This window comes from Mustela nivalis (assembly GCF_964662115.1).
Source record: "Mustela nivalis genome assembly, chromosome: 3".
Classification (NCBI taxonomy): domain Eukaryota; kingdom Metazoa; phylum Chordata; class Mammalia; order Carnivora; family Mustelidae; genus Mustela; species Mustela nivalis.
In genome coordinates this window covers 147,707,252-147,732,935 of record NC_139022.1, presented here as the reverse complement: position 1 = coordinate 147,732,935, position 25,684 = coordinate 147,707,252, and the positions used below count along the sequence as shown (strand labels likewise).

At 39.8% G+C, this 25,684-nt stretch overlaps 1 protein-coding gene across 2 annotated transcripts in view; it reads right to left on the bottom strand.

Moving 5' to 3' along the window:
* The window catches only part of OXCT1 (3-oxoacid CoA-transferase 1), a 123,015-nt gene that overhangs the window by 90,124 nt on the left and 7,207 nt on the right, over positions 1 to 25,684 (bottom strand). For both annotated transcript variants that reach the window (XM_082723300.1, XM_082723299.1), the window contains exons 2-7: positions 24,856 to 24,964; positions 22,967 to 23,057; positions 14,634 to 14,769; positions 11,150 to 11,299; positions 6,831 to 6,937; positions 4,382 to 4,442 (exon numbers count right to left, since the gene is read on the bottom strand). In XM_082723300.1, the coding sequence (XP_082579426.1) occupies positions 4,382 to 4,442; positions 6,831 to 6,937; positions 11,150 to 11,299; positions 14,634 to 14,769; positions 22,967 to 23,057; positions 24,856 to 24,964 (654 nt within the window). The remainder of the gene's footprint in view (positions 1 to 4,381; positions 4,443 to 6,830; positions 6,938 to 11,149; positions 11,300 to 14,633; positions 14,770 to 22,966; positions 23,058 to 24,855; positions 24,965 to 25,684) is intronic.

The window sequence follows — 25,684 nt, the reverse complement described above, 5'->3', positions numbered from 1 at the left end:
CAATAGCTGCATGAAGCAAGTCTTTCATATGCAAATATGCAAATATACCATAATGTCAATAACATAAAAATAATTCTATTCAAGTTGTAATCATAAATATACTGTTTTAACTAAAAGCTGAAATCAGCTAAAAGAGAAGAGGCTCGGTATAAACCGTGCTGCCCTCTAACACCGGCCACGGCACAACCCTGATGAAACCAGCGGGGTTGTTTCCGGCTCAGGCAGCCTCTAGAGCCTTCCGTGGCTGAGTCAGACGACCTTTTCTGACAGAGCAGGCATGCCAGGCTGCTTGCAGGAGACAAAAGCTCAACAGTCTCCTGACTGAAGCACTCCAACCCTTCCCCCTGGGTTTTCTATTATAAGGTGCTTTTTTAAAAAATGCAGAAACAGGTCACTTCCAAGGAAAATCCAAAGTGGTGGGATAGGCACCCAGGGAGACTAGCACAGGGGGCTCACGGGGAATTGAGGGATAAGAAGACCCCTCCAAAACCCAAATGAGTTCCCTTAGGAAGACAGGACAGTCCTCACTTCTCATTATACACACAGAATGCAATGCCAAGAGTCATTCCCTGGCTGGTTTTGCACTTAAACTTGTGAAGTTTATCAGGGAAGACGACTGCACCCACTCAAAGAGACGGAGATCTAAAAATATCACTGTCTGGGCCGAAAAGAGAAACATCTTTCTGCCATGTGTGCCAACATGTGCACCCACTTGTATTGTTTTTCCCAGTAGCCACCCAGTTCCTTAAGGGGGTGGGTGGTACAATGGGCACTCACCAGATCACAACTTTGAGGTGAAGCACGCAAGTGGCTGCAGGCTTTAAGAAACATGAATGCAATCTTCCTATCGATTTTATTAAAGGGGAAAACAGACACACTCAGTCACCTTATTAGCTTTATACAACTGGAAAGGGAAAAGTGTTCTGGAAAGGAGGAATATTCCTCTCTTAGAGAAACTGGAAATAACTCATATTGAGAGCAAACTGGATACTCCCTTTAATTCAAGATATAAACATCCTGGTTTACTTCTTGACAGAAAACACTATCTGTAAATTAATTAGAGAAGAAACGATGAACGAAAGAGAAAAAAAAAAAGCAAGAGGCGATTCTATGTTCCTTTGTCACTCTGCTTCTAAGGCCAAAAACAATTTTGGGATGCCTAAGGGAACTATCATTAGTATTATTGACATTTATAGTTCTACCCTCCTTAAAAATCAAATCACAGGACGTAAACGGGGCAAAAAGGCTGCAAAGACGCTGCACTACAGAGCAGCCCAGAGCTTCGGAAGACAGGGTGGAATCCAGGCTCTGCTTCAGAAAAGTCCTCTAGTTCCTCTTTGAGAAGAGAGAGGAGATGAGCTGAGAGTTCTCAAAAATATTTTTTGACTGTCTGAAAATACTAGAACAGACATTCACCATATTTAAGGGAAATATGTGAACCTCTGCAAGGTTCACAGAGGCTACAAGATAGAATGAACTGAGGTGAAGACTGAATGGACCTAGAGAGCTACTGATCCCAGGACAAGCTTTTCTCAAAGCCAGCTCCAGGGTACATAGTCGTGGAGGAGAAAAAGACCATGATCAGGATGACTGGCAAGGAAGAATAGGAGAGAGGAATAAATTAGCCAAAGAGCTCTCTGCTTGATTCTAATAGTTATCATTGAAATGGATGACTTCCAGAGATTCAGTATCTTTCAAAAAGTTTGAAAAATCATCCATTTATGATGATTTGAGTGTATTTCATAAAATAATGGAAAAGAGAAGATACCTGGAATCAATTTCTCTGTAATTCTGGGTCTCCCTAGCTGTGTCAACTGTGTGACATCAGGTCACATATTTAACCCTTTCTGTACATTAAATTTCTTTTCTGTAAAATAAGGATAATACTGGTTCCTACCTTATAAGATTATTATGAGGATTACAACAATAATAATGTACATAAAGAATACAGCAGTGACTAATACATAATAAATACTTGATTAACAGTAGCTATTATTATTGTTAATAACTAGAAGGCAGGAAAAAATGTGGGTAATTGATGATATCTGAAGACTCCTGTTTGATACCACACTGCAGAAACCAGCTCACAATCATCCATCCCACTAAGATCAGCATCAAATAAAGCAGGACAGAACAGAAGAGAATTAGAGAATCCAGGAGGTCTATGCAGATAACACAGTGCACAGAACACAGCAAACAGGAGGAGCTGGAGGTCCAGAGAACTCACCAGTATCAGAATAATACAAAAGTCACAGTCAAAATGGACTCGTCATATCAGAAAATACTCCCATCCCCAATTCCAAATGATTTTCCTTTTTTGAGAACACAGTTTTTATAACTCAAGTTATGACCACATAGACCTCTTCTACCATGGAGCTTAGGATAATCCATTACCTAAAAGCTCTTTTGCTTAGATTCCTAAGATAGAGTGACAAATTAGATTTCCTCTTGATCATCAAAACTAAGCTCTGTCCAATCAAATTTTCACAGTGATGATGTTCTATGTGTTGACCCTAGCACTGACAGTAGTCACTAGTCTTATGCAGCTACTGAAGAGAAAATGAATTTTATCTTAATTTTAATTAATTTAATTTTTAAATATCACATGTGCTAGTGGCCACCATGCTGGACATTGCAGATATAGTCAATTGGGAGTAGCTAACGGAAACACTGTATTGAAAAGGATCCCACAGTGAGTCTATGTTTAGCAGAAAAGAGTACAGCCACAGATAGCGATGTCTGTTCTCAGAGAAGGAGGGGGCTAGCCTTTACCATATTTACAGGCTCAGTTAAGGGAACTGACCTCCCCATCTCTTATGCAAAACAAAACCAAAAGAACAAAACAAAAAACAACTCCTCCCTTTTCTAGTTATCTACAGTGATTCTCAGACACTAGAGGGTCATTTTCTGTTCTTAGAAGAAATAAGATTGGCTGAAAAGAACCAGATTATAAAAGAAGAAGAAAAAAAGAACTTCAGCCAGGAACATGCATAATGCCCTTGGTATTCAGAGAAGGAATGTTAGTTCCAGGAAGAGTTACAGAAGCACGTAAAATCAACACGGTTAAACTACCAATTATTTTAAGCTAGGTTATAGGCTTTTTTTTCAGTGGTAGTGTGTAGATGTGCCATGGACAGGTCATTAAGATGATTTAATAAATTAAAAAAAATAAATTACACAGTGAGAGTAAACCACATTGTCCATTTTGAATGCAGAAAATACACAAAAGCCAATTCAGAAGAAACCACCATGCCTGGGTTGGAAGTACCACATCCTCCAGAACTTTAAAAATAAAATACTTCACTATTCAAGAGAGGAACAGAATTCTAACATTTGATTTTTCAAAAATACCACTATGCTGCCCCTATGAGATACTACCTTGGCCAAAAAGTATGCAAGGAGTCAGATGCCACATACAGTAACACTACCATCATGAGAAAAACCTCAAACATATATTCTCATTTACAGATCCCATAACAGGTTCCTATAAAGCTCTCCCAAAGACAAGCTATCTCAAACTTTCATGAAAATTTGGTTCCAGGGTGATTCTCAAAGCCTCAAGTTAAGAATCATTTTGAAGTCTCCTTTCAGGTTCAAATACATATAAACAAAATGGCATGTTTGGGTAGCAAGCCACCTATTTTTGTCCCAGAGCTGCAGCCCTAGAAAGGCTCTAGAATTAGTGAAGTATCTCCCACACCATGAGATGTCCAAAGAAGAGCCATTAGTTCCTTAATTCAAATGCTCCAAACAGAACCACATCAAAGCAATTACTTGTACTACACTCCTTCTTCCTTAAAGAATTAATAGTATCAAACACAGTAAGATAATGATACAATTCAACTATTCTTCTGGGATTCTATATATAAAAATTCATCTTATAATTTTACCTAAGGAGTCCTATTTTATTCAAATACTAAAGGACTGTTATAAGCTAACCAGTCTCATGGCTTGATCCCAAAGAGAACATTCCAGTGAGCCCCTACCCAAGCAGAAAGCCAATGTTACAGTAAAATTTCAATTATCACAAATATTTCTTTAAAATTTTATTTATTTATCTGCCAGAGAGACAGAGAGAGAGTGAGCAGCAGGGTAAGAGGAGAAGCAGGTTCCCCACTGAGCAGGGAGCCTGATGTGGGATTTGATCCATAATCCGGGGATCATGACTTGAGCTGAAAGTAGATGCTTAACCGATGGAGTCACCTCATTGTGTCCCTCAACTAATACATATTTAAATAGAATCCTTAGATATCCAAAATTTAAAAGGAGTCATTGTTTGCCCTCCAGAAGACAAAAGAACTGTTATATATTTTCTGAACTAATACATAATAGCAAGCTTAAAAAGCAACCTCTGGAAAGCAGAAATAACCTCTTTTCTTACCTCTACCACTGTGGTCTCTGCAGCTTTGCACATTGGCAAATTGAAATTTCTTGCACTTTTCCTGTATTAGGAGTCGGGGAAAGTGGGAAAAGAAGACCAAAAATAAGAAGAGTGTCTCTCAGCTTTATAGATTAAAAGAATTTCTATAAACTAAAAATCTATGGAACTTTTAAAAGAATGTATCATATTTTCCATAAGTGTTAAAATAATTTTATAAATAAAAGCAATGGCCACTTCACTCAATCACAGGTTCTATGGAGTTGAAGGAAAGAGGGACTGTTTTTCATATTCAACATATAGATCACATACAGAAAGATAAAACAGATATTAATAATATTTAAAACTAATTTGCCTAAATCTTTTAACTGGGATCTCACTTTGTTTCTACAGTTATATATTTCACCAAACCTGCTCTTGTTAAATATTAAAAAAGTACCCAGTACTTTATATGAGGGAAGGTATAGTAATTATATCTATTAAAGAGAAACCTATTGCTGAAATAAAATGAAACATTCATTGGTAATGTGTGAGTCATCTACAAAGATCATTCCGGGGGACCAAACTCTAATGAAATTTTTTGAAGTACAACACCCACATTAGACCCTGAGGTGTAAAAATTTCCAAAGTGCCAATTTTGCTGATGATTTTGCACTCAAGTTTTTAAATTAATGCATCACTCACTGCCATCCATAAAAATTTTAATGTTTTTTTTGTTGTTTCTGAGAGTGTAAGCTGATAAAAAAAATGCTTATTTGATAAAGGGAAATGAATTATATCTCTCTTTTACCGGTGTTTTTAGGCCACCAATGTTTATCTCACTTAGATTCAAGGATAAATATAAAGACAGGTGTGTCCCTGAGACAGAAGTCCTTGGGTACTGTCACAGGTTGCTAAGCTGGATTCATCCAGCATGTCCAGCATCGAAAGCTCTGGCAGTGTGGCCAGAGGCAAAGGTGTGCAGGGCTGCCCAAACAATGGCCTAGAAAGACCTTTTACCAATTGTTCCATTAACAGTGAAGGTCACCCTAGAAATCAGAATCTTAAGAATCTGAGTCACTTGACCATTGCTGAAGAGCAGTCTCATCTCCTATCAGTAACCACAGGCTCAGTCAATTCAGTCTTCAGATAACAGAGCCAGGCAACCAAACACATGATAAACTCATGGAAATAGTTTAGATAATTCATTTCCATTTGCTTCTATACAATTTCATTCATCTTTTTAAAAAATGCAACTGAACTAGGGTGCCTGGGTGGCTCAGTGGGTTAAGCCTCAGTGGGTTAATGTCATGGTCTCAGGGTCTTGGGATTTAGCCCAGCACTGGGCTCTCTGCTCAGTGGGGAGCCTGCTTCCCCCTCTTTCTCGGCCTGACTCTCTGCCCACTTATGATCTCTCGTTCTGTCAAATAAATAAATAAAATATTTAAAAAATAAAATAAAATGCAACTAAACTTTGCAAACATTACACCAAGGTGTCAAGTAAGGCAGGCATGATGCAAAATGTGTAACTGCCAAGATCAGTTGTAATCAAAACCTGGTTGAATTAAAAAAAATCAAATACAGCATTAATATCATATAAGAGCTTCAGAAATGAACAAAAACACGAGAATAGTCACTGAGAATTTAACTGTGATCTCACCAGAGATCACAGAGGTGGATTCAGTAAAGATAAAAATTATTACTAATAGTAAATGACCATATTATAAGAAAGAAAACTATTTCTGTAAGCTAACAGGCAAAGTCTTCAAGACTTGTACATGTATATTCAAAGATGGTATAATTTTCAAAACAACCATATAATGTATAAATCCAACATACTAAATACTCGGTATTTAGTATGCTCAGGGTAATCAAAAGACTTTGAAATCCATTAAGCCTATGGCTTAATATCTGTGGCTATCCAAGTAACAGAATGAAAGTTTAGCACCATCAAGATTAATCAACTTTTCAAATAAAACCTACTTAAGTATTTCCTAGTAGACACCAACAGGACTGGAAAAGAACAGACCTAAATGGTTGTTAGCAACATCTTTCCGGAATATCAAAAAAATTTAGACATTTTAGGTAATGCATTTAATAACAATATAAAAAATTAAATGCAATTGTGTGCTTTTTCTCACATTTGCTAAGTACGTCTCAACCCTGTAACTTGTCCTGGCAACTAAAATACACATGGAAAAAAATAGTTTGTACGTGACTATACACAAGGGTAAATTGATTCAAAATAGCTACCAAGCAGTGCAATGTGGGCACCATCCAATCAGAACAGACTCCCCCAAGTACACCACATCATGCACACACTGACCTGTGGGCTTGATTGTAAGCTACTTTTCACGTGAATTTTTAAACAGCAAACACATCAAGATAACTGTTTTCTAATCATAATTTAGGAAATGTAAAGTTCCTGACATGCATTTGTTAATTTTTTTTTTTTTTTAAACCATCATACTACCTGAAAATCACGTTTCCTGCTTGGTCTGCCTTCCACGCTTTCACCAAAGCAAAATCTCCTGTAATTGCTTCCTCCAAAATAAAATGCTGACCGTTAAACTCTCTCACCTGCAGGAGACAGAGAGGGCATTGTCAGGTGTGTGCTCTGACAGAAGCAGAGAATACGGATACGAACCTGGTCGGGGAAGGTTTCTCCAAGAGAGAACAATACACAGAGACTTCGAGGGTGAGTAGTGGGAGGCAACTAGGATTTAGTCAAAGAGGTGGAGGGGGAACCGAGGAACAGCGTGTGTGAAGACTCAGTAGCAAGTGAGCTTGGTAAACTTGAGGAACTGAAAGATCCGTATGTTTAAGGCATGGGCTATAGGTCAGCACTCTTTTTATTATTTGTTATTATTTATATATTTTTATTATTTGTTATTATTTATATTTTATATATTTATATATTATACATCATTTACATACTTTTATTATTTGCTATCATCATATATTATATATATTACTATATATATTAAGTATATATAATATAGAAAATAGCCCATCTTTCCCTCCCCCTGGGGCAGGAGGGACAAAACGATATAAGCTGAGTAAAATGGGCAATGTATTTTGCACAAAAAAGTCATAAAAATCCATTAATCTCTCCTATTTATAACTGTCTGTTGAAATTTTAATTGGAATACCTGGAATTTGCAGATGAAACTGGAGAACTGACATGCCATAGCTTTCCACCTGGGAGCATAATATATGCCTACATTTTCTAAAGTCTTCTTTTACCTCCTTGAATTGCTTTTAATTCCCCCCCCCCAAAAAGCTTTGTATATGTTTTTTAGGCTTATTCATAGGTATTTCATTGGTTTTTGATGTCACTATGAGTATTCTGTGTTCTTCTGTTATACCTTCTCTCCGTCATCACTGGTCTAATGGAATGGTATTGATTTTTTACATGTATTGTCTTTCAATTCTACTAAAGATGGAGTGAGGAGAGGGGAGAAGAAGCATAAAGTAAAACTAGGTCGTGGCATTTTGTTCCTTTTTTCTGCCTGGGCATTTAGCTCTGGGAATTGAAACAAAGAAGAGAGTCTGTGCGCGGTGCTCCATCCCACACAGGAAGGCAGAACTCCATTCTCGTTCCGACACCACCCTCTAGTGGACAAAGCGCACGCAGAGTACAGAAAGCTGCGGGACAAAGTTTGCACTATTTATCTTACTTTTAACCATGGTTTAAAGCAGAAATCCTTTCTTAAAGAACAGCTTCCTTAAAGACCTTATCCCACGTTCCTGCTAGAGACTATTAATGAATCCAGGAGATTCCTGAAAAAGGAAGATCTCACTAAAGTGAAACTTAGACAAATCATATGAAAGATATTCATAAACTGCACATCAATACACAGCTTTTTAGAGTTTCATGCATTTCAAAGTCATTACGGAAAACACCAAGGATGACAGAGGAGTTATGTTGCATACAGATCTAGAAAATTACATACAGATCTAAATATATGCTAGTCCAAGGCAATGTGAAAAAATGGACTTTTTTTCCCCTATTCCAATTATACAATTTCCTGATGGGTCTACAAACCCGCAGCTGCAGATGTTAGCCATTCTAAAATTTTAAAACAGGGAAGAGATTGGTTTTGCCATACTAGCTATTGCACTCACTGTTAAGAGCTGTGTGTTTCCCAGTTACCACTTTCTCTTTTTTCATCCCTTCCTTGAGTCCACTCCAATCAAATTCCCACCTTTCCAGAAAAATCCTCTCTTCCAGAAGAATCATTCTTTAAGGTCACCAGTGACCTCCAAGTTTCTAAACCCAATGCTCAAAGCCCTGTCCTGTTAACTGATCACTCCCTCCTTTGTAAAACTGCCCTTGTCTTTCAAGTTATCAAACTCCCCTCGGTTTTCTCTACACTTTACTAGACACTTGCCCATTCTTCACTGCTCCTTTTCCTCTCCCCACCCTTTAAATACAAGAGGTATTTACTACCTGTACTCCAGCCCCAGGCACTCAGCTAGCCCCACAGATTGCAGTACTGCACGCTGAAGACTCCTAAGTCTCCTATCCCAGGTCTAAACGCTCCCCAAGCTGGAAACAACTGAGCAACTTCCACTGGACCTAAAGGATGTCTCAAATGCACACAGTCCCTGACAAGGCTCTTTGATTACCCCCATACTTTGTCCATCTCAGTAAGCAGTATGCTTGATTCTGGCCATTCCACACACGCTGCAGGCAATCCACTGGTAAATCCTGCTCGCTCTGCTATCAACACATGTCCTGATTCCAACCACCTCCCATAAGCTCTGCTGTTAACCATCTCACTTGCTCACTGCTTCTGTTCTTCGAATACCAAAAAACTCTCTACCAGGCAGCCACAGTGATCCTTCCAAAATGTAACTTGAACACATCACCCTCCGACCTCTGAACTCTCTGCTGTCCTCTCACCGCTCAGTAAAACCCAGACTCATGTGATCTGGTTCACACCTCCCTTCCGCCTCCCATCGTAGTGTTCTCTGCCTCATTTCCTCTGTTCCAGTCTCACTGCCCTGCTGTTCCACAAACAGGGCTAGCCTCCCTAAGGACCATGTCCTTCCTCTTCCTTCTGACCAGAGCACAACCCAATAATCTTTGCCCACTCATTCTCCTGTTTTATTGTGATGTCTACCAACTGTCACTTCCTCAGAGAGGTTTCCCGTGAACCAATCTGGAACACCTTCCCTGGTCAGTGACCATTCTCCCTGCCCTTACACCCTCCTCGATTTTTCTTCACAGCACTTTCATTATTGACATTATGTGTCTATTAATTCAGTTCTCGTCAGTTCCTCCATTAGTCGGGGACTTGGTCTAGATCATCCTCTTTTCTACCATGCTTGGGCCAGTGCCTGGCAAATACCCCTGAATTAAGAAATTTACTCACCTCCTCTTCCTACCATAAGTAGGGGATGTAAAGAGCCAACAAGAATCATTTCAAGAAATTGTTTAGTCACATTCCTAGGTAATTCAGACAAAAGTAAAGAACTACTAGATTTGTGCACCTGACTCCAGGCAAAAATGAACCCAGGCCTTCAGGACAGACTCCACAGTCTATCCTAGGTTTTCCCAGGGCAAGTTAATGCTCTAACTTCTAGCAAACTCTTGAAGTATTAACCTACTTGTTTTGGACATCATTATCTAATTACTAAGATCCATCTTAAAAATTAGGCTCCTGTCTTACTTTGTCGAAAACTTTTTAAACCTAATTAGGCAGTAAAGAAAGAAAGAAAATAGAATATAAAAAAATGTTAATCAAAGCTTTGAGTCAATATAGGTCATTCTAAACAGAAAGGCAAAGCTCCAGATGGAGGACGCTGCTAGAGACAAACACCGAACAGCAAGGGGCATGTTCAATGACCTTTTATCTTTTCTCAAAACATGGAGGTTCAGAACTAACATCACTATAAGCAAAAAAAATAAAAAAATAAAAAATAAAAAATAAAAAATAAAAAAAAAATAAAAACCACAAAAAGCAAGTGGTTAAGAGATCCCTTGATTTACTGAGCTGTCATTTCCTTAGAGCTAAGCTCAGCATTTCTGCAGCCTGAACTAATGCTCTTGAACCACATGGCCGGGGGAAGGGAGAAGGACTAAAAATACAGTAATGGAATATTGGCATGTGTAATTATTACAACTGGCTCAAATCTAAGTATCTCAAATAACCTGTATATCGAGTCATATTCTTCTCTAATATGTGAGTGAAGTTACTCAGTATAAAGGCACTCCATTCTATCCAGCACTTTAAATAAACCTAAATTATTCAGTCAGCTCAAGTATGTTCAGTATACAAAATGAAGAACCAAGGAGACAGGATGAATGCTCTATTTTACTATGTAATTACAACTGTCCCCTGCTTTTCAGAACTGTAGACAAACAAACCTGTGATGTCCTTGGCTTTTATCTTTTTATTCTTCACCCACATCTAGAAGGGGCTTGAGAATGAAAAGTTTAATACAATATATATCATACACCCACTGTCTTTTCCACATGAACATGATCAGAAGTTATAAATGCTCCTACATTTGTTAAAACTCACCATAAAACTAATCTTGACTCACACATACATAGTTTCTTTTCTTCTCATTTACTTATTCTGGTTTCTCTATGTGATTTTTAATTATTGGCAGATGCTCAGCTTTAGCTAGAAATTTTACGTGCCAAACACACATAAATGGAGAAAGAGTCTCTTCTCACACACAGCAGATTTTATCTTATCTACCCACTGAGTCCACCTGGAATCCTAAGCTTAAAAAGGGGGTATTCCAGTGTCACCTGGGTGAAGGGCCACGTCTTACCTCTCTCGGCTTACTGGCAATGGCAATGCTGCCATCCTTGTTGTATTTGATCGGTGCCCCTCCTTGTTGCACCAGGGTCCCGTACCCGGTGCTGGTGTAAAATGCGGGAACTCCAGCCCCACCAGCACGAATCCGCTCTGCAAGCGTGCCCTACAAGTGAGCAACCAACACACCATAAGAGGTTCATCAAGCACACTTCTGTGTGTGGATACAGAAACACTTAACAGACACGGTTCCTCTCTCTAGAGGTTTATCTTTCTAAACAGTACCTAGCACTGTGTTATCGGTGTATTTCGCTCCCACGGTATGCTGGATTAACGGGAAACAAGTATTGTCCCTCCAGACAACAATCTCTCAATTCTTACTCCACATTCAAATGCAACTGCTTCTTTGCATCATTGTGCTCTCAGCTTTCTGGTCTCCCACTGCTCTCTTGACATCATATTCTCTATCAGTTTATTTGTAAAATTTTAAAATCAATTTTCAAATCTGATCTATATCACTATATATATTTAAAAACACGTATGTAAATTTTGTGTTTTACTGTGTGCCCTATGCAGGTATAGCCTGAAGCTCATGATGCATAACAATGCCATTATTAAGATAATAATAATATATTCATTTACTTAAGAGTTATTCTAAAATATTCTTATAAGGGGTGCCTGGGTGGCTCAGTGGGTTAAGGCCTCTGCCTTCAGCTCAGGTTGTGATCCCAGGGTCCTGGGATCGAGCCGCGCATCGGGCTCTCTGCTCAGGGGGAGCCTGCTTCCCTTCCCCTCTCTCTGCCTACCTCTGCCTGCTTGTGATCTCTGTCTGTCAAATAAAATAACTAAAATCTTTAAAAAAATAAAATAAAATAAAATATTCTTACAAGCATTTTATTAACTACATTATCTAAAGAAAAATCAAAAGTTAGGCAAAGAGTACCACATACAGGTAATTTGGTTTTTAAAAGCTAAGAATACTTCAAATTTTATCTCAGAGTAGAAACAACTGTATGCAAAGTTTCTTGGGATCTTCTTTTGATCATCTTTATTCCCTTCCTAGGTACCAGCGGTTCAGACCTGATTTCCCTAGCTCCCCCCTACCCCCAACTACTTTCCAACCCAGTTCTCCCACAGCAGAATAACTCCGGCCCTAAATATCTCCAATCACCCACTCTAACCCTGAAACCCACTGTTACAGTCTAGCTATGTCATATTCATACTACATAACTGATCAATCAGTAGTAAGAACTGGTTTAGGTCTTAATAATATTATGTTGAAATTATCTCAACCTGAAAAAATTTTCTACTTTAACTGGGTCTTTTAAGTACTAAACTCAAAGAAGGGACTGAAAGTTGGGACATCAGATGTGGAGCGTCTGAAGTAGGTGGATAATCTGGGGTAGCAGGACCTGAGGCATAACTGGCAGTCTTCCAGTTAACAGTTTCTCTATTCTATCTAATAGACAGAGATAACTCCGTTTTGTATTGTATTTTAGGTTAATAACAGTCACAGATTAAATCAGCAAATCAACCATAACAATACTCCCGACTATAAAATATTTTTTATGTCTACCCTCCCTGAATACTTTATTCCTACTCTCTATCTACATGGGCAAGGACCTAAAAGTGGACAATTTCTCAATTTCTACAGAAAAGTTCTCTGCAGGTACAACCAACCCCCTACATCCAAACCCCAAAGGAGTCCTAATCCCTACCACTTCATCAACACTTCTCTGGCTTATAGGCTACAAAACACGTTGCCAGAGCCAATGTTTATTTATCTGCCACTAAGCTGGGGAGAGAGACACTGATCTCTTTCAGTTTAAAGAAGGAACATAAAAGAAATACTAAGGAATTCCCATGTATACGCCCTCTGACAAAAGAACAGAAGTAATTGACGGGTTATTTTCAAGGTCTCCACAACCCAAGGGAAAGGTATCTCAATCTATAATGTGAAGAGGAAAAATATATGCAATGGACTGAACTGTGTCCCCATCACATTCACGTGGTGAAGCCCTTACCCCCAACATGACTGTATTTAGAGTCAGGGCTTTTATGGAAGTCACTGAGGCTAAATGAGGTCCTAAGGTAGGGCCCTGATCCAGTAGATTAGTGTCCTTACAGTAAGAGACCCCAGAGTCCTTACTTGCTCTTGCTCTCTCCCTCCCCCGCCTCCTCTCTACCAAGAATCACATCAGCTTGTACTTGACTTTGTACTTCCCAGTTGCCAGAACAATAAGAAATCACTTCCTCTTGTCCAAGCCACCGATTTTGTGGTATTTTTTAAAAGCCTTGCAAGCAGACTAAGACAGGATACCTTTCATTATTTTTAAGAAACTTTCAATAAAAACCAGATAAAGACCAGGCACAGTGCAAGGCTTAAAACAAACACAGCAGCCAGCACTGCAGGATGATCGGCTGTGATGTGAATAATGCTGTGAAGCCTCAGGTAGAAACGTTCTCCGCTGTGTGCTCTTTCTGGACAAATGTATACTGGAGCCCATCATTGATTTTTTAAATGTTGCTATCTCACATTATCACCGATTTAGTGAAGTCAGTAGTAACAATAACTCTGTTGACAAAAATAAAGCAGAGTGGTGGGTTCAATTTCAGAGATGAAGGCAGATGATGTCAAATTAAGAAGACCAATGCAGATAACCTGTAGACCCAAATGGCTTTTAAAAAGTTTCCTCTATGTTATACCCAAACAGCTAGTTATACTCAAATGGCTACAAAAATTTCTTCTAGGGGCACCTGGGTGGCTCAGTGGGTTGAGCCTCTGCCTTCGGCTCAGGTCATGATCTCAGAGACCTGGGATCGAGTCCTGCAACAGGCTCTCTGCTCAGCAGGGAGCCTGCTTCCTCCTCTCTCTCTGTCTGCCTCTCTGCCTACTTGTGATCTCTGGCTTTCAAATAAATAAATAAAATCTTAAAAAAAAAAAAAAAGAAAAAAGTTTCCTCTATGACAAACTCTTTAGCCAGTTAAGACACAGTTTCTGAAATGAATGGAAACTTGCTAGATTTAACTGTAGTAATTGCTTGCTTGGTAAGGCCTGTCAATTCCCTGGAGACCTGGGCTCTGATTCCAGCATATTCCATGACATGGCCAGTTTCACCCTCCAAGGACTTCACTTTCCTGATGCTCAGCAAGAACATATTCCTCACACATTTCTAATTGTATGATTCACAGGAACGGACTCTTGGGACAACCCCCAAGCATTTCATCAAGAACAATGCACACCGCAGTGCCAAAGTTAAAAATTTACCCTGTAGCCTAGATATAGTTCACTAGAAATACCTCCCTTGTTCAGTGCACAGCAACAGAGGCTACTGGGCTTCTAGCAATCCATAGGTGTGACCTACAAACAAATTTCCTTGGCCTGGCAAAATCACATCCTCTCTGCATTACCTCTTTTGCAAAAGAAAATTCCTGGAGGGAAATAGGGAAGTTTTAAACTAAGTTACTATTATAAAAGAGGAGCACAGAAATATTCTTACCTGAGGTGTCAGCTCTACTTCTAATTCACCACTTAAGTACTGTCGTTCAAATTCTGCATTTTCTCCCACGTATGAAGAGACCATGCGTTTTATCTGCTTGGATCGAAGCAAAAGGCCCAGCCCAAAGTTGTCAACCCTAGAGGAAAAATGCAAGCAACTTGCAATCAAAGGAACATCACATAGAACACTAATAATCCTGACTTCCGAAAACATGGAGTATTATTCATGCAAAGGAATTCTCTCTGCTGGGCAGGGAGCCCGTGTTCTCTTGTAGTCTCCTACCTCCCAAAGAGCCTTGCAAGGTGGCTATTCTTTTCTTATTTTACAGCTGAGGAAATTAAAACTCAAGACCTTTCAGTGATTTCTGCCAACAGATATCTTGGGTAGTAAGTGACATAGCTGGTATTCAAACCCACGTTAGTCCTACAAGTCTGCCCTACACCTTTCACTCTCTCCACTGCCCCCAAGTGGTAACAGGGTAGAAGAAAGGCAGACTGGATCCTGCTCTATGCTCTGAAGGCGTACATAAATGCAAAGGCAATGCCATTTTCTTAACCTGCACTGGCTCCAAACAGAGAAATCCATTCTGTCCTAAAAAAATGAACATGCATTCTCATATTTAAAAGGGAGAAGAACAGGGGCACCTAGGCAGCTCAGTTGGTTAACCATCTGACTCTTGATTTCGGCTCATGTTGGGCTCCCTGCTGAGTGCAGGTCTGCTTCTCCCTCTGCCTGTTGCTCCCCCTGCTTGTGTGCTCTCTCTCGCTCTCTCTCACACACACACAGATAAATAAAATCTTTAAAAAAAAAAAAAAAAAAGTAAATACCAAATGCTGGCAAGAATGTGGAACACCCAGAGCTCTCACATATGAAGAAAAGAATGTCAACTGATCCAACCACTTCCGAAACATTAACAGCAGTATCTATAGATGCTGAACATATGGACAAACCTTGTCAGTAATTCTCCTCCTCGGTCTACATCCACCAGGAATGCACAAGTATGTTCCCCAGGAGACAAGGATACTTGGTCGCACTATCCTGGTCAAACATGGAGCCTCCCCAGTACTACTCCACAGCAGAGCAGACAAACTGAGCAGTGAGAAGGAATCAGCTACAACCCCTGCAACAATGGAGGGCTCTCACAGGGAAAACGTGAGCCAAAGAACCACAGGAGAGTACTTACTGAACTAATCCTTCTGTATGAAGTTCAAAGTCACACAAGACTAATGGATACGATCAGAAGTGAAGATAATGCTCAAGTTCAGTGGTAGGAAAAAAGAACAAGGACTCGAAAGAGCATGAGGGGGGCTTTCTGGGGTACTGGTCATGTTCCACTGAAAGAATCTGGGGGCTGGTTACATGGGTCTGCAGCCTGTAAAGATCCCTCAAACTTCACACCTGTGATATTATTATTTTCCTATGTTACTTATATAATACTATAAGGATTTTTTTAAAAGACAGAAATACACTGGTCAAGCCTCCCAGAACACCTCCCAGAAATAGAAGCCTTCTTTTATGATCTCTCCCTCCTAATTCCCAGCGTGCTCTGAGGGCCTCTCCTCTCTGGAACCTTGGTCACCTACATGGTTCACTTATCCCACAGTCCTTTACTAAGTTCTTACCGCCCCTCCACACCTTTCTGCCAGGGCTAGTATCCCAGGTCTTGGGCCATGGGGTCTCTGAGATATTAAGGGATAAACATGTAAAACTATAATGACAATAGAGGGAGAGATGTGCTAAGAGGTCTGCATCGAGGGCTATGAGAACATTGAAGTCGCACGACAGAGGACGAAGAGGTCCAGGAAAGGCTTATGGAAAATGACACTTGAACAGACTTGAAGAAAAAAGACTTTGAGAGCTGAGTAGAGGTGTGGAAGCAATGATCCAAAAAGGCAGGTGGACAGCTTGGCAAAGGTGCACAGTGGTGGGACAAGCTCCGTGTTGAGTGTGACTGCAGTATGGATGAAAGCAAAAGGGAGCAAGAGAGGTAGAAGGCAGGCTAGCTTGTCACCTGTCACAGGTGTCACATACCATGAAATCAGGATTTCATCCTGATGGGAATGGGAGACCCTGTGAATAATTTTAAGTAGAAAATAGTGAGGTATACAATTAGAGAGGTTCAGTGATAAAAGGCCGGAAGAATAGTTAAGAGGCTTGATATAATCCAAATAAGTAGACAATGGTCTGAGCTAAGGCAGCCCCAACAGGAGGGGAGAAAAGGGGGACAAATCAAGGGATATTTGGGGGGAATGAATCACAGGCTTGTTGCCCATCCTGACGTAGACACAGACCCAGCCCAGAATTCTGGCTTTGGCAATGGAACAGCGTGGTTGAATGGACTGGTGACAAATCAGTCTATGATCCCTAGTGTTTGACCTAAGGAGAGATAAGTACGGTACCTTTTGTGACAAACCACTGACATTTTTCCTAACAAGCTCCTTGTCTCCCACTTTCACTCTGCTCTCTGTCCTCACACTCCTCATGCCCGTAAGTGCCCATCCCAGCTCAACTGACTCCCGCATCCCAGGATGTATCACTTCCAAGCCTCTAACCTAGACCAGGAGGACTAGGCACACTGACAACCTCAAAGCAGTCCAGGTAACTATCAACCATTTGCTAAACTAGTTTATAGTTCTAGTCTTCCAGTACTGAGTGTGGTAACATTTTCCTCTCACTGTGAGTATAAAAGTAATAGCTGCATGATTTATTCTTACTTGTTTCAAAAGAAAACTACAACCCACACAACTATTTTCAAGAGTGTGCTTTTGAGATAGGGAGAGAATTCCCCGGAGATTAATAATATGCTTGGCCACTAGAGGGCGCCACATCACCACAGATTCTCTGTCTCTCCTGGAAAATCAGTTCACGCTCACACACAATGCCCTGTTTTTTGTCTGTTTTTTACCTATACTCCTAATTGATACCTAGCTGGGCTTTCAGTTCTTCTTAACAATTCCATTCTCCTAAATTCTGCTTGCCCCATCCCCGCAGATCTTTAGTACAGAAGTAATGGCCGTGGATCTGTCACTTCTAAGTCTACATCACCTATATGGGAAAATCCTGACTCTACCTTCAGAATCTGTCTGGAATCTGAGCATGTCTCACTTTCTCCTTTGTGGCCTGCACCATCTCCTGCCTAAAGATGGCAACCTGCCCTGCTTCTATTCTTGCCCCCTGCAATCCACTCACAAAATGGCGGCCAAAACCGTAAGAATAAAACAAAATGTCAGATCACTCTGCCCATAATGCCACCCTGGCATTCATCCGTTCATGTAAAAGCCGAGGTCTCTAGAGTGGCCTGCATGGCCCCATAAGATGAGATGTCCTTGACATCTCAGACCTCATTCCTCCCACCTCACTTTTCTTGGGCTGACCTCCTCACTGTTCCGCAAACACACCAGGCATACTGCCAGGGCCGTTGCGCTGGCCTTTACCTGTCTCCGAAACTCTTACCCCAGGTAATGCAAGGCTCACCCCTCATTTCTTTCAAGTCTCTGGTCAACCATCACCTCAATGAGCGCCTCCCTGAGTGCCCAATTTTATACTGAAAATTGCCTGTCCATTTTCACATTCCCAGTTCCCCTCTCTTGCTCTTTTTCTTTTTTGTCCATAGACTATAACCTAACATACTGGAAAATTCAGTTGTTATATTTACTATTTATTGCCTGCCTCTCCTTACACTGGCACGTGAGGTCCACAAAGGCAGGGAACTTGGTCTGTTTTGTTCACTCTTGTGCCCCCCAAGTATCCACAAGCTTACACAACACACAGAAGTCACTACATAAACATTTATGGAACATTCACTGAATGAATTTTTTGCTTTATTTCACTTCCCCTCTCCTCACTGGCTCAAAATGAAAATCGTGACGTTCTTATGCTGGATGTTTTCTATTTGCCCCTCCAGATCCATTTGTCTGTCTCCAGCTTGCTCTGTGCTGGGATGGCAGACTGTGTAGACTGACTCCCTTGCCCTCTGGCTTCTGACCAGGTGCAATAAGGATGTCAAGATTCCTATTACCCTGACTCCCTCCCAAGCTACAGCACACTGGACAGCCCTCACCAGAAAGCTTTCTTAGAGGTCCTGGCAGCTCCCTCCCTTCATTCTTCAGGCCTGAGGCTGGTGGTAACAGCACTCCTCTGTTATTAACTCCAGGGCACTTCCATACTAATACTGCTTTCCCTCAACCCTGACCCTTCTTTTAAAGGCAGTCCCTTTAGTAAACTCTCTTCAGTTACCCAATATGAAAGTACCATTGATATATCCTCTGGAGCCCTGTCTAAATAAAGTTGTAACAATAAAATAATCCATGAAAGTGAATATAGTCCTTTTGCTTTCTGTAGTCTTAAATACCTAAAACCTCCCTCCAAGTATACAGGTCTATATGATAAACCGACCATAACATACTTGTTCAGTTCCCTGACTTTGGAGATTTTTCCCATTACACACTCTTTCATGGATCTCTGTTTGACTTTTCAACACATTACACATTTGAACTTAGGTCTGTTTGGAGACGACCTCTCTGTATTTGTTTATCTTGGCTCTGGAAAATATGTATACTTGGCCTTTGCTTTCTTTTTGGATTAGCACCTGGCCTGGCAACCTAGCAGTGCTTAAGGTGCTCAGCCCAGGCTTCCCCCACCAGATGCAAAGTTAGTGTTCATGTCTCAAAAAATGCTGCTAGGTAGCTTATAATAAGAGTGTCTTGCTTGCCACATAACGTTCAAGCTCACAAATTCAGCAAACATGTATCCCTTCTTTACTGTGTATCAGACACTGAGAATACAAAAATGAAAAAGGCAAACCCCTTACAATATAAAGAGAGAAGACAGACACAGGTCATCTTTTACAAATGAAAAACGTGTATTTCTAGTAGAGAAACATGCACATTAAGACATCTTGTAGCTCTCTGAAATTAAAGGTGATTTTGATGGACTTTCAAAGAGATTATCTTGCTTGCCTTTAGTAGCCAACATTTTCCTAGCACACCTAAGGAGAGAGAGATTTGACCATTCTCTTATGGTATAACAAACTCCGGTTTCAAACATTTTAGTGATAAAAGAAGTCTAAAGTCAAGAATTCAATAAAGAGATACATACATTCATGTAAAGCAAAACAGTATTTTATGGAAGACACAAGTGTTTCGCAAACATTTTTCATGTTCTGAATCTGACATTTCATTTTCTGAAATCTCATTAATTGGTAATTCTTGTCAAAACAAAACTCTAATAAAAATGAATTTGCAGCCATATACCAAACTGCATTTCTCTTATTTCCTCTCCTTTTAGGCATGCTTAAATCTCAGTAACAGTGTGTACTTACTATGATAATATCAAGAATATCAAAAGAAAGTGCTGTATTTGGACAGCACATTAACATAGGACACAGTTCATTGGAACAAATGAACACTCGTTTCCACGAGCTGAGCAGAGAAGTTCAAGTACACATCCCCAGAAGTGGTTAGCCCTTCTCAAAAAAAATAATGAAATCTTGGGGGAATGCTTATAATCAGACAAGATGGCCTAAGCTTTCCATTGAGCCCTTCAGACCTGCAGCTGCCTCATCAAATGTAAAGACAGCACAGCGAAGGAGCCACCGCCTTTATCTCCTGGCTCGAAACCACTGATACAGAACAGAAATTTTATTTACAGTGAAAAACTGCTCACTGGGTCCTCACAGAATTCCTACAGCTGACTAGTATAAAGCACATATAAGTAACAGCACTGTCACACAGGCACAGGGCACGTATATTACTACATGGTACTTACAGGCATCCACAGGGAAGCTGGGGGGTCCTTAGTTGTCTCAATTCCCACCTTCAAGAACTGCCATCTAAAATAATCTTGTCATGAGGAAATGAGCATGACTAATAAAACCCATCTCTTCTTGGGACGCCTGGGTGGCTCAGTTGGTTAAGCAGCTGCCTTCAGCTCAGGTCATCATCCCAGCGTCATGGAATCGAGTCCCACATCAGGCTCCTTGCTCCGCAGGGAGCCTGCTTCTCCCTCTGACTCTGCCTGCCACTCTGCCTGCCTGTGCTCGCTCTCGCTCGCTCTCTCTCTGACAAATAAATAAATAAAATCTTTAAAAAAACAAAAACATCTCTTCTTGCCTTACTTCTCCAATTTAATTGGTTGATATATAGTATACTGTAAAACTTTTAGTTCCTATGGGCTTGTAATTCATATGTCAAAGTCTTCTTTAAAGAATCAGTGAAAAGCATATTTTCTATTTTTTCTACTTTCCTAATCAATCTGTATCAAAGTCCTAATTCATCTGAGTGATCCTAAAGGGGAAGTTTTATCTCATCAAGACTAATAGTTAATACTCCACACAAGGTAAGTGATACCTTATGGCAAGAGGTCTCATGATAACTAAAAACAAAACAAAACAAACAGACAATCAGAGCCCTGAGCTTTGGAAGGTCTTCTAATTCAGGTAGACCCTTCCATAAAAAGCCTTTTCTTAAATAAGAAAGCAGTTATTACTTTTTTAAAAAATATCTTATTTATTTATTTATTTATTTGATTTTATTCATTATAGGGAGGAAGGGGCAGAGGAAGGAGGGATAAGCAGACTCCTGAGCATGGAGCCAATGAGGGGCTTGATCCCAGGACCCTAGATCATGACCTGAGCCGAAATCAGAAGCTGGATGCTTAACTGACTGAACCACCCAGGTACCCCAAGAAAGCAGTTATTACTTCTAATTCTAAGTTTTCTCCATTTACTCCATAATCCAAATCATCTTTGTTTCTCCAACAAAGCAATGCTAAGTTTTCCTCATTTATCTGATCTAATGGCCAGAACAAAGCTTTCATTCTTGTAGACCTCTAGGCCTTAAACCCACCTAATTAAGAGTATCAGCTGTCAGTGAGGGTGTGGAAAGAACTTTCTTTGTATTCTATGATGGTTATCAGTACTTACTCTATCAAGGATTTACATTGACTTACACCGCCCCTTGTGAGCACTGAGCTATCTAGAAAAGTACTGGTAGACAAAAGTATTTTTAATAAATACAAAGTAAGCTCAAAAAGCACGGGATATGTTTAAGAAATATCAAGTGATCATGAACAAGTTACTTCTCTATTTACAGATGAGTTTCCTCTGTTAAATGAGGGAAGTGGAACAGATGATCTCTACAATCCCAATCCAGCTCCAGCCCTGGTAGGGAAGAGAAAACTATTTTAAGCAAAAGGATCAGTCCATAATATATACTGGAGAAGGAATACGATTTGGTATACGAAGAAAGGCTAGAAGTGTCCAAAGGAACTCAGGAAGGGGCAAGACCAATGAAGGCTAGAGAAGCTCTATAACTGGATAAGGCTTCTTTGAGGATGTGTAACTGGATTTGGATCCTGAAAAATGGGAAAGATGTAGATTTGCAGAGAAGAGGTAGGAAGGCCTTCCAGATGCAAAGTATAGTGTAAATAAACTTAGCAAAGGAAGAATGAGCACAAATGTAGGATTAGTTCATGTCCTGAATAACTAGCACTATTTACACTAATTGCATTTCTGGTACTTGGCTAAACTGCCAATTTAGTTGTTTTTTTTTTCTAAGTAGGCTCCACACCCAGCATGGAGCCCAATGCATAACTTGCACCTACCCTGACCGAGATCAAGACCTGAGCTGAGATCAAGAGTTGGACACTTAACCGAATGAGCCACCCAAGCACCCATAGTTTTTAAATTTTTTAAAGATCTTTAAAGTCTTTCATTATTGAAAGAGAGCTGATAACTTATCATCTTATATAAAAATAGAATTTTTTCTTCATAACAAAATATATCTTAATGTGCATGTCATTATTAAAGTGTTACAGCTATTGTTGACCATTTTGATGAGATCCTACTGTATTAAGTACTAGCTGCATATCCTCCTCCTACCCAGACCAGCAACATTTTTAATGGTAAATGACCTCCCTCTATATCATCTAGAATGTGGCATACCCGAAAGACTTGAAACAAATTAAAACTGAAATCTTCCTCTATATATAATGACTTATAGTAACATAAGGGGACACCTCTAAATTATAAAATGCACGATTCAATTTGAAAATCTATATTTTAACTTTAACAGTACATTTGGAATTTAGAAAAATAAAAGCACATCAGACTAAGATATAAATTTATGCAAGTTTGCTTTACTTGTGATTATGAAGGATGGTACCAAAAATATTTGAAGAAATGTAACTTCCAACTCTTGAGCTTGTTAAAAACTATCTTTTCATGCTTCAGCATACTGCTCATAAAATGAGGAAATTTTTCATTCATGAACTTTGTATAAATATAGAGAACTGTCATTTCTTTCAAGCCACTTGTTTTCTAAAGGCACATGTACCCGGCATTGTTGCTGACTGCAGTCAGGCCTTTCACTCCAGTCTTCAGCAAGGCTCCTATAAGATTCTCTGGAATTCCACATAACCCAAAACCTGTAAGTGAAAAAGACAATTTGTGAAAAGGGCTATGTTCTCTCAGAGAAATGTAAGTTATTCTTTTACACACACACACACACAATGCAAAACACAAAATTAGATCTATTAAGCAAAACACACAGATGTATCTCAGCAACTCAGTAAATGGCTACATAGCTCTACTCAAATGTTTTGCACCGTTAAATAGCACCAGACACAACTGTAAAACCTTTGAATGCTAAGAATAAAGCCAGGTACAACCAGTTAACATAGCTTACACATCACACATCTTGCACTGAACTGCACATCTACTATCGTCCACCTTTATTTTTTATTTTTTTTACCAATATATTTCTTTATTTTTTTTTTAAAGATTTTATTTATTTATTTGACAGAGAGAAATCACAAGTAGGCAGAGAGGCAGGCAGAGAGAGAGAGAGGAGGAAGCAGGCTCCCTGCTGAGCAGAGAGCCCAATGAGGGACTCGATCCCAGGACCCTGAGATCATGACCTGAGCCAAAGGCAGCAGCTTAACCACTGAGCCACCCAGGCGCCCTATCGTCCACCTTTAGAATTCAACCTTTTTACAGTTACTTTTTCAAGCATGTTTGTTTTAAATGCCTGAGTAGATTTTGCAGAACTGGAAGCCTAGACCAATGACTTTTATTTCTTTATAAATTCTGCAATTTGTCAAATAGAATTGGGTTTAAAACGGACATCAATGACTGGTCAGATGAATGAATGAACAGCAGCCCTAAAAACCAGCCTAGATTCCTACAATCAAGCTCTATAAATTAAAAAAATAAAATAAAATAAAAAAATAAGGGCGCCTGGGTGGCTCAGTGGGTTAAGCCGCTGCCTTCGGCTCAGGTCATGATCTCAGGGTCCTGGGATTGAGTTCCAAATTGGGCTCTCTGCTCAGCAGGGAGCCTGCTTCCCTCTCTCACTCTCTCTCTGCCTGCCTCTCTGTCTACTTGTGATCTCTGTCTGTCAAATAAATAAATAAAATCTTTAAAAAAAAAAAAACTTAAAAAAAAATTATATATACATACATACATACATATATATATATAAAATATATCTCAATCAGGCAGCAAGTTTAATGAGTGTGAGACAGTGGTTCTAAAAGACATTCTAAACAAGGTGCAGCAATAGAACCCAGAGGCCTCAACAACAGACAGATGCTTATATGCTTTCTAGCTCCTAAAATGAGGAATGATAACAGGAGTGGCTAGGTAAGGGCTGATGAGATCAATGCCAATGTTATAGTTAAACAAAATTCCCACGGATCTAGGAATGTTTTCAAAGCTAACAAGACATCACTATTTAAAACTTGAACTTTTCGGGGCGCCTGGGTGGCTCAGTGGGTTGAAGCCGCTGCCTTCGGCTCAGGTCATGATCCCAGGGTCCTGGGATCGAGCCCTGCATCGGGCTCTCTGCTGAGAGGGAGCCCGCTTCCCTCTCCCTGTCTTTGCCTGCCTCTCTGCCTACTGGTGATCTCTGTCTGTCAAATAAAAATTTAAAAATAAATAAATAAATAAAATAAAACTTGAGCTTTTCAAAATAATGGAAAAACACAAAGGGAAAAAGTAAAACATCAAGTGCTAAACCCTGCTAAATTTTCAAGATGAGGATACTAATAATTACATAATAAAATAATTACATAACATGCAATAAATGACTAAAAATAAACTAATAAAATAAGTAATAAAATAACTGGCATTTCTAATTCCACAGCTTTGCCACTGTGATTTCCTGCTCTGCTACAAACATAAGGATGTTACCATCATAAAAAGGAAAACAGTACTATTACTCACCACCAACCAGTATTGTTGCGCCATCAGGGATGTCTTTTACAGCTTCCACTGGATCTGTATAGAATTTGGTGTGGTGACGCGTGCTGGTTGAAAAGTAGCAAACACATCCCTAAAACATTTTAAAAATTATAAGTGAATCATCATTTGGAGACATATCTTTATTTTGCATGTATACCAACATATTCACTTTTCATATATACAAGGATAATTTTATTATCTGCTCTTTGAAACAAAGAGTGGGGCTGCAAGTAATTCATCTTAGAAGTAGGAAGGACAGGGATGCCTGGGTGGCTCAGTGGGTTAAAGCCTCTGCCTTCGGCTCAGGTCATGATCTCAGGGTCCTGGGATGGAGCCTCGCATCAGGCTCTCTCAGCGAGAAGCCGGCTTCCTCCTCTCTCTCTGCCTGCCTTTCTGCCTACTTGTGATCTCTGTCAAATAAATAAATAAAATCTTTAAAAAAAAAAAAAGAAGAAGAAGAAGTAGTAGTAGGAAGGACATCTCTATCCATAGATTATCACCAGAATTCCCTTGTGATCGTGATGAATGTCTTCCATTGTATAAAGGAAAACTCTGTGGCCAACATTTGTGGCCACCCAAAAGACTGAAAGTAGATAGCTCATACACTGGGACTCAGATTCACAATAATAATGCCATCAAGCATCAGTTTCTGATAGTGAGCTAACCTTGCATTCAGTCAACAAATATTCACTGAAAATGTACTATGTGTCAACTATTCTGCTGTTTATTCCCATCTAGTAAATATTAAGACATGACTGCTGCTTTGTGGGAAATCAGGTACAGTGCAACCAACATACAAATACACAGTTTG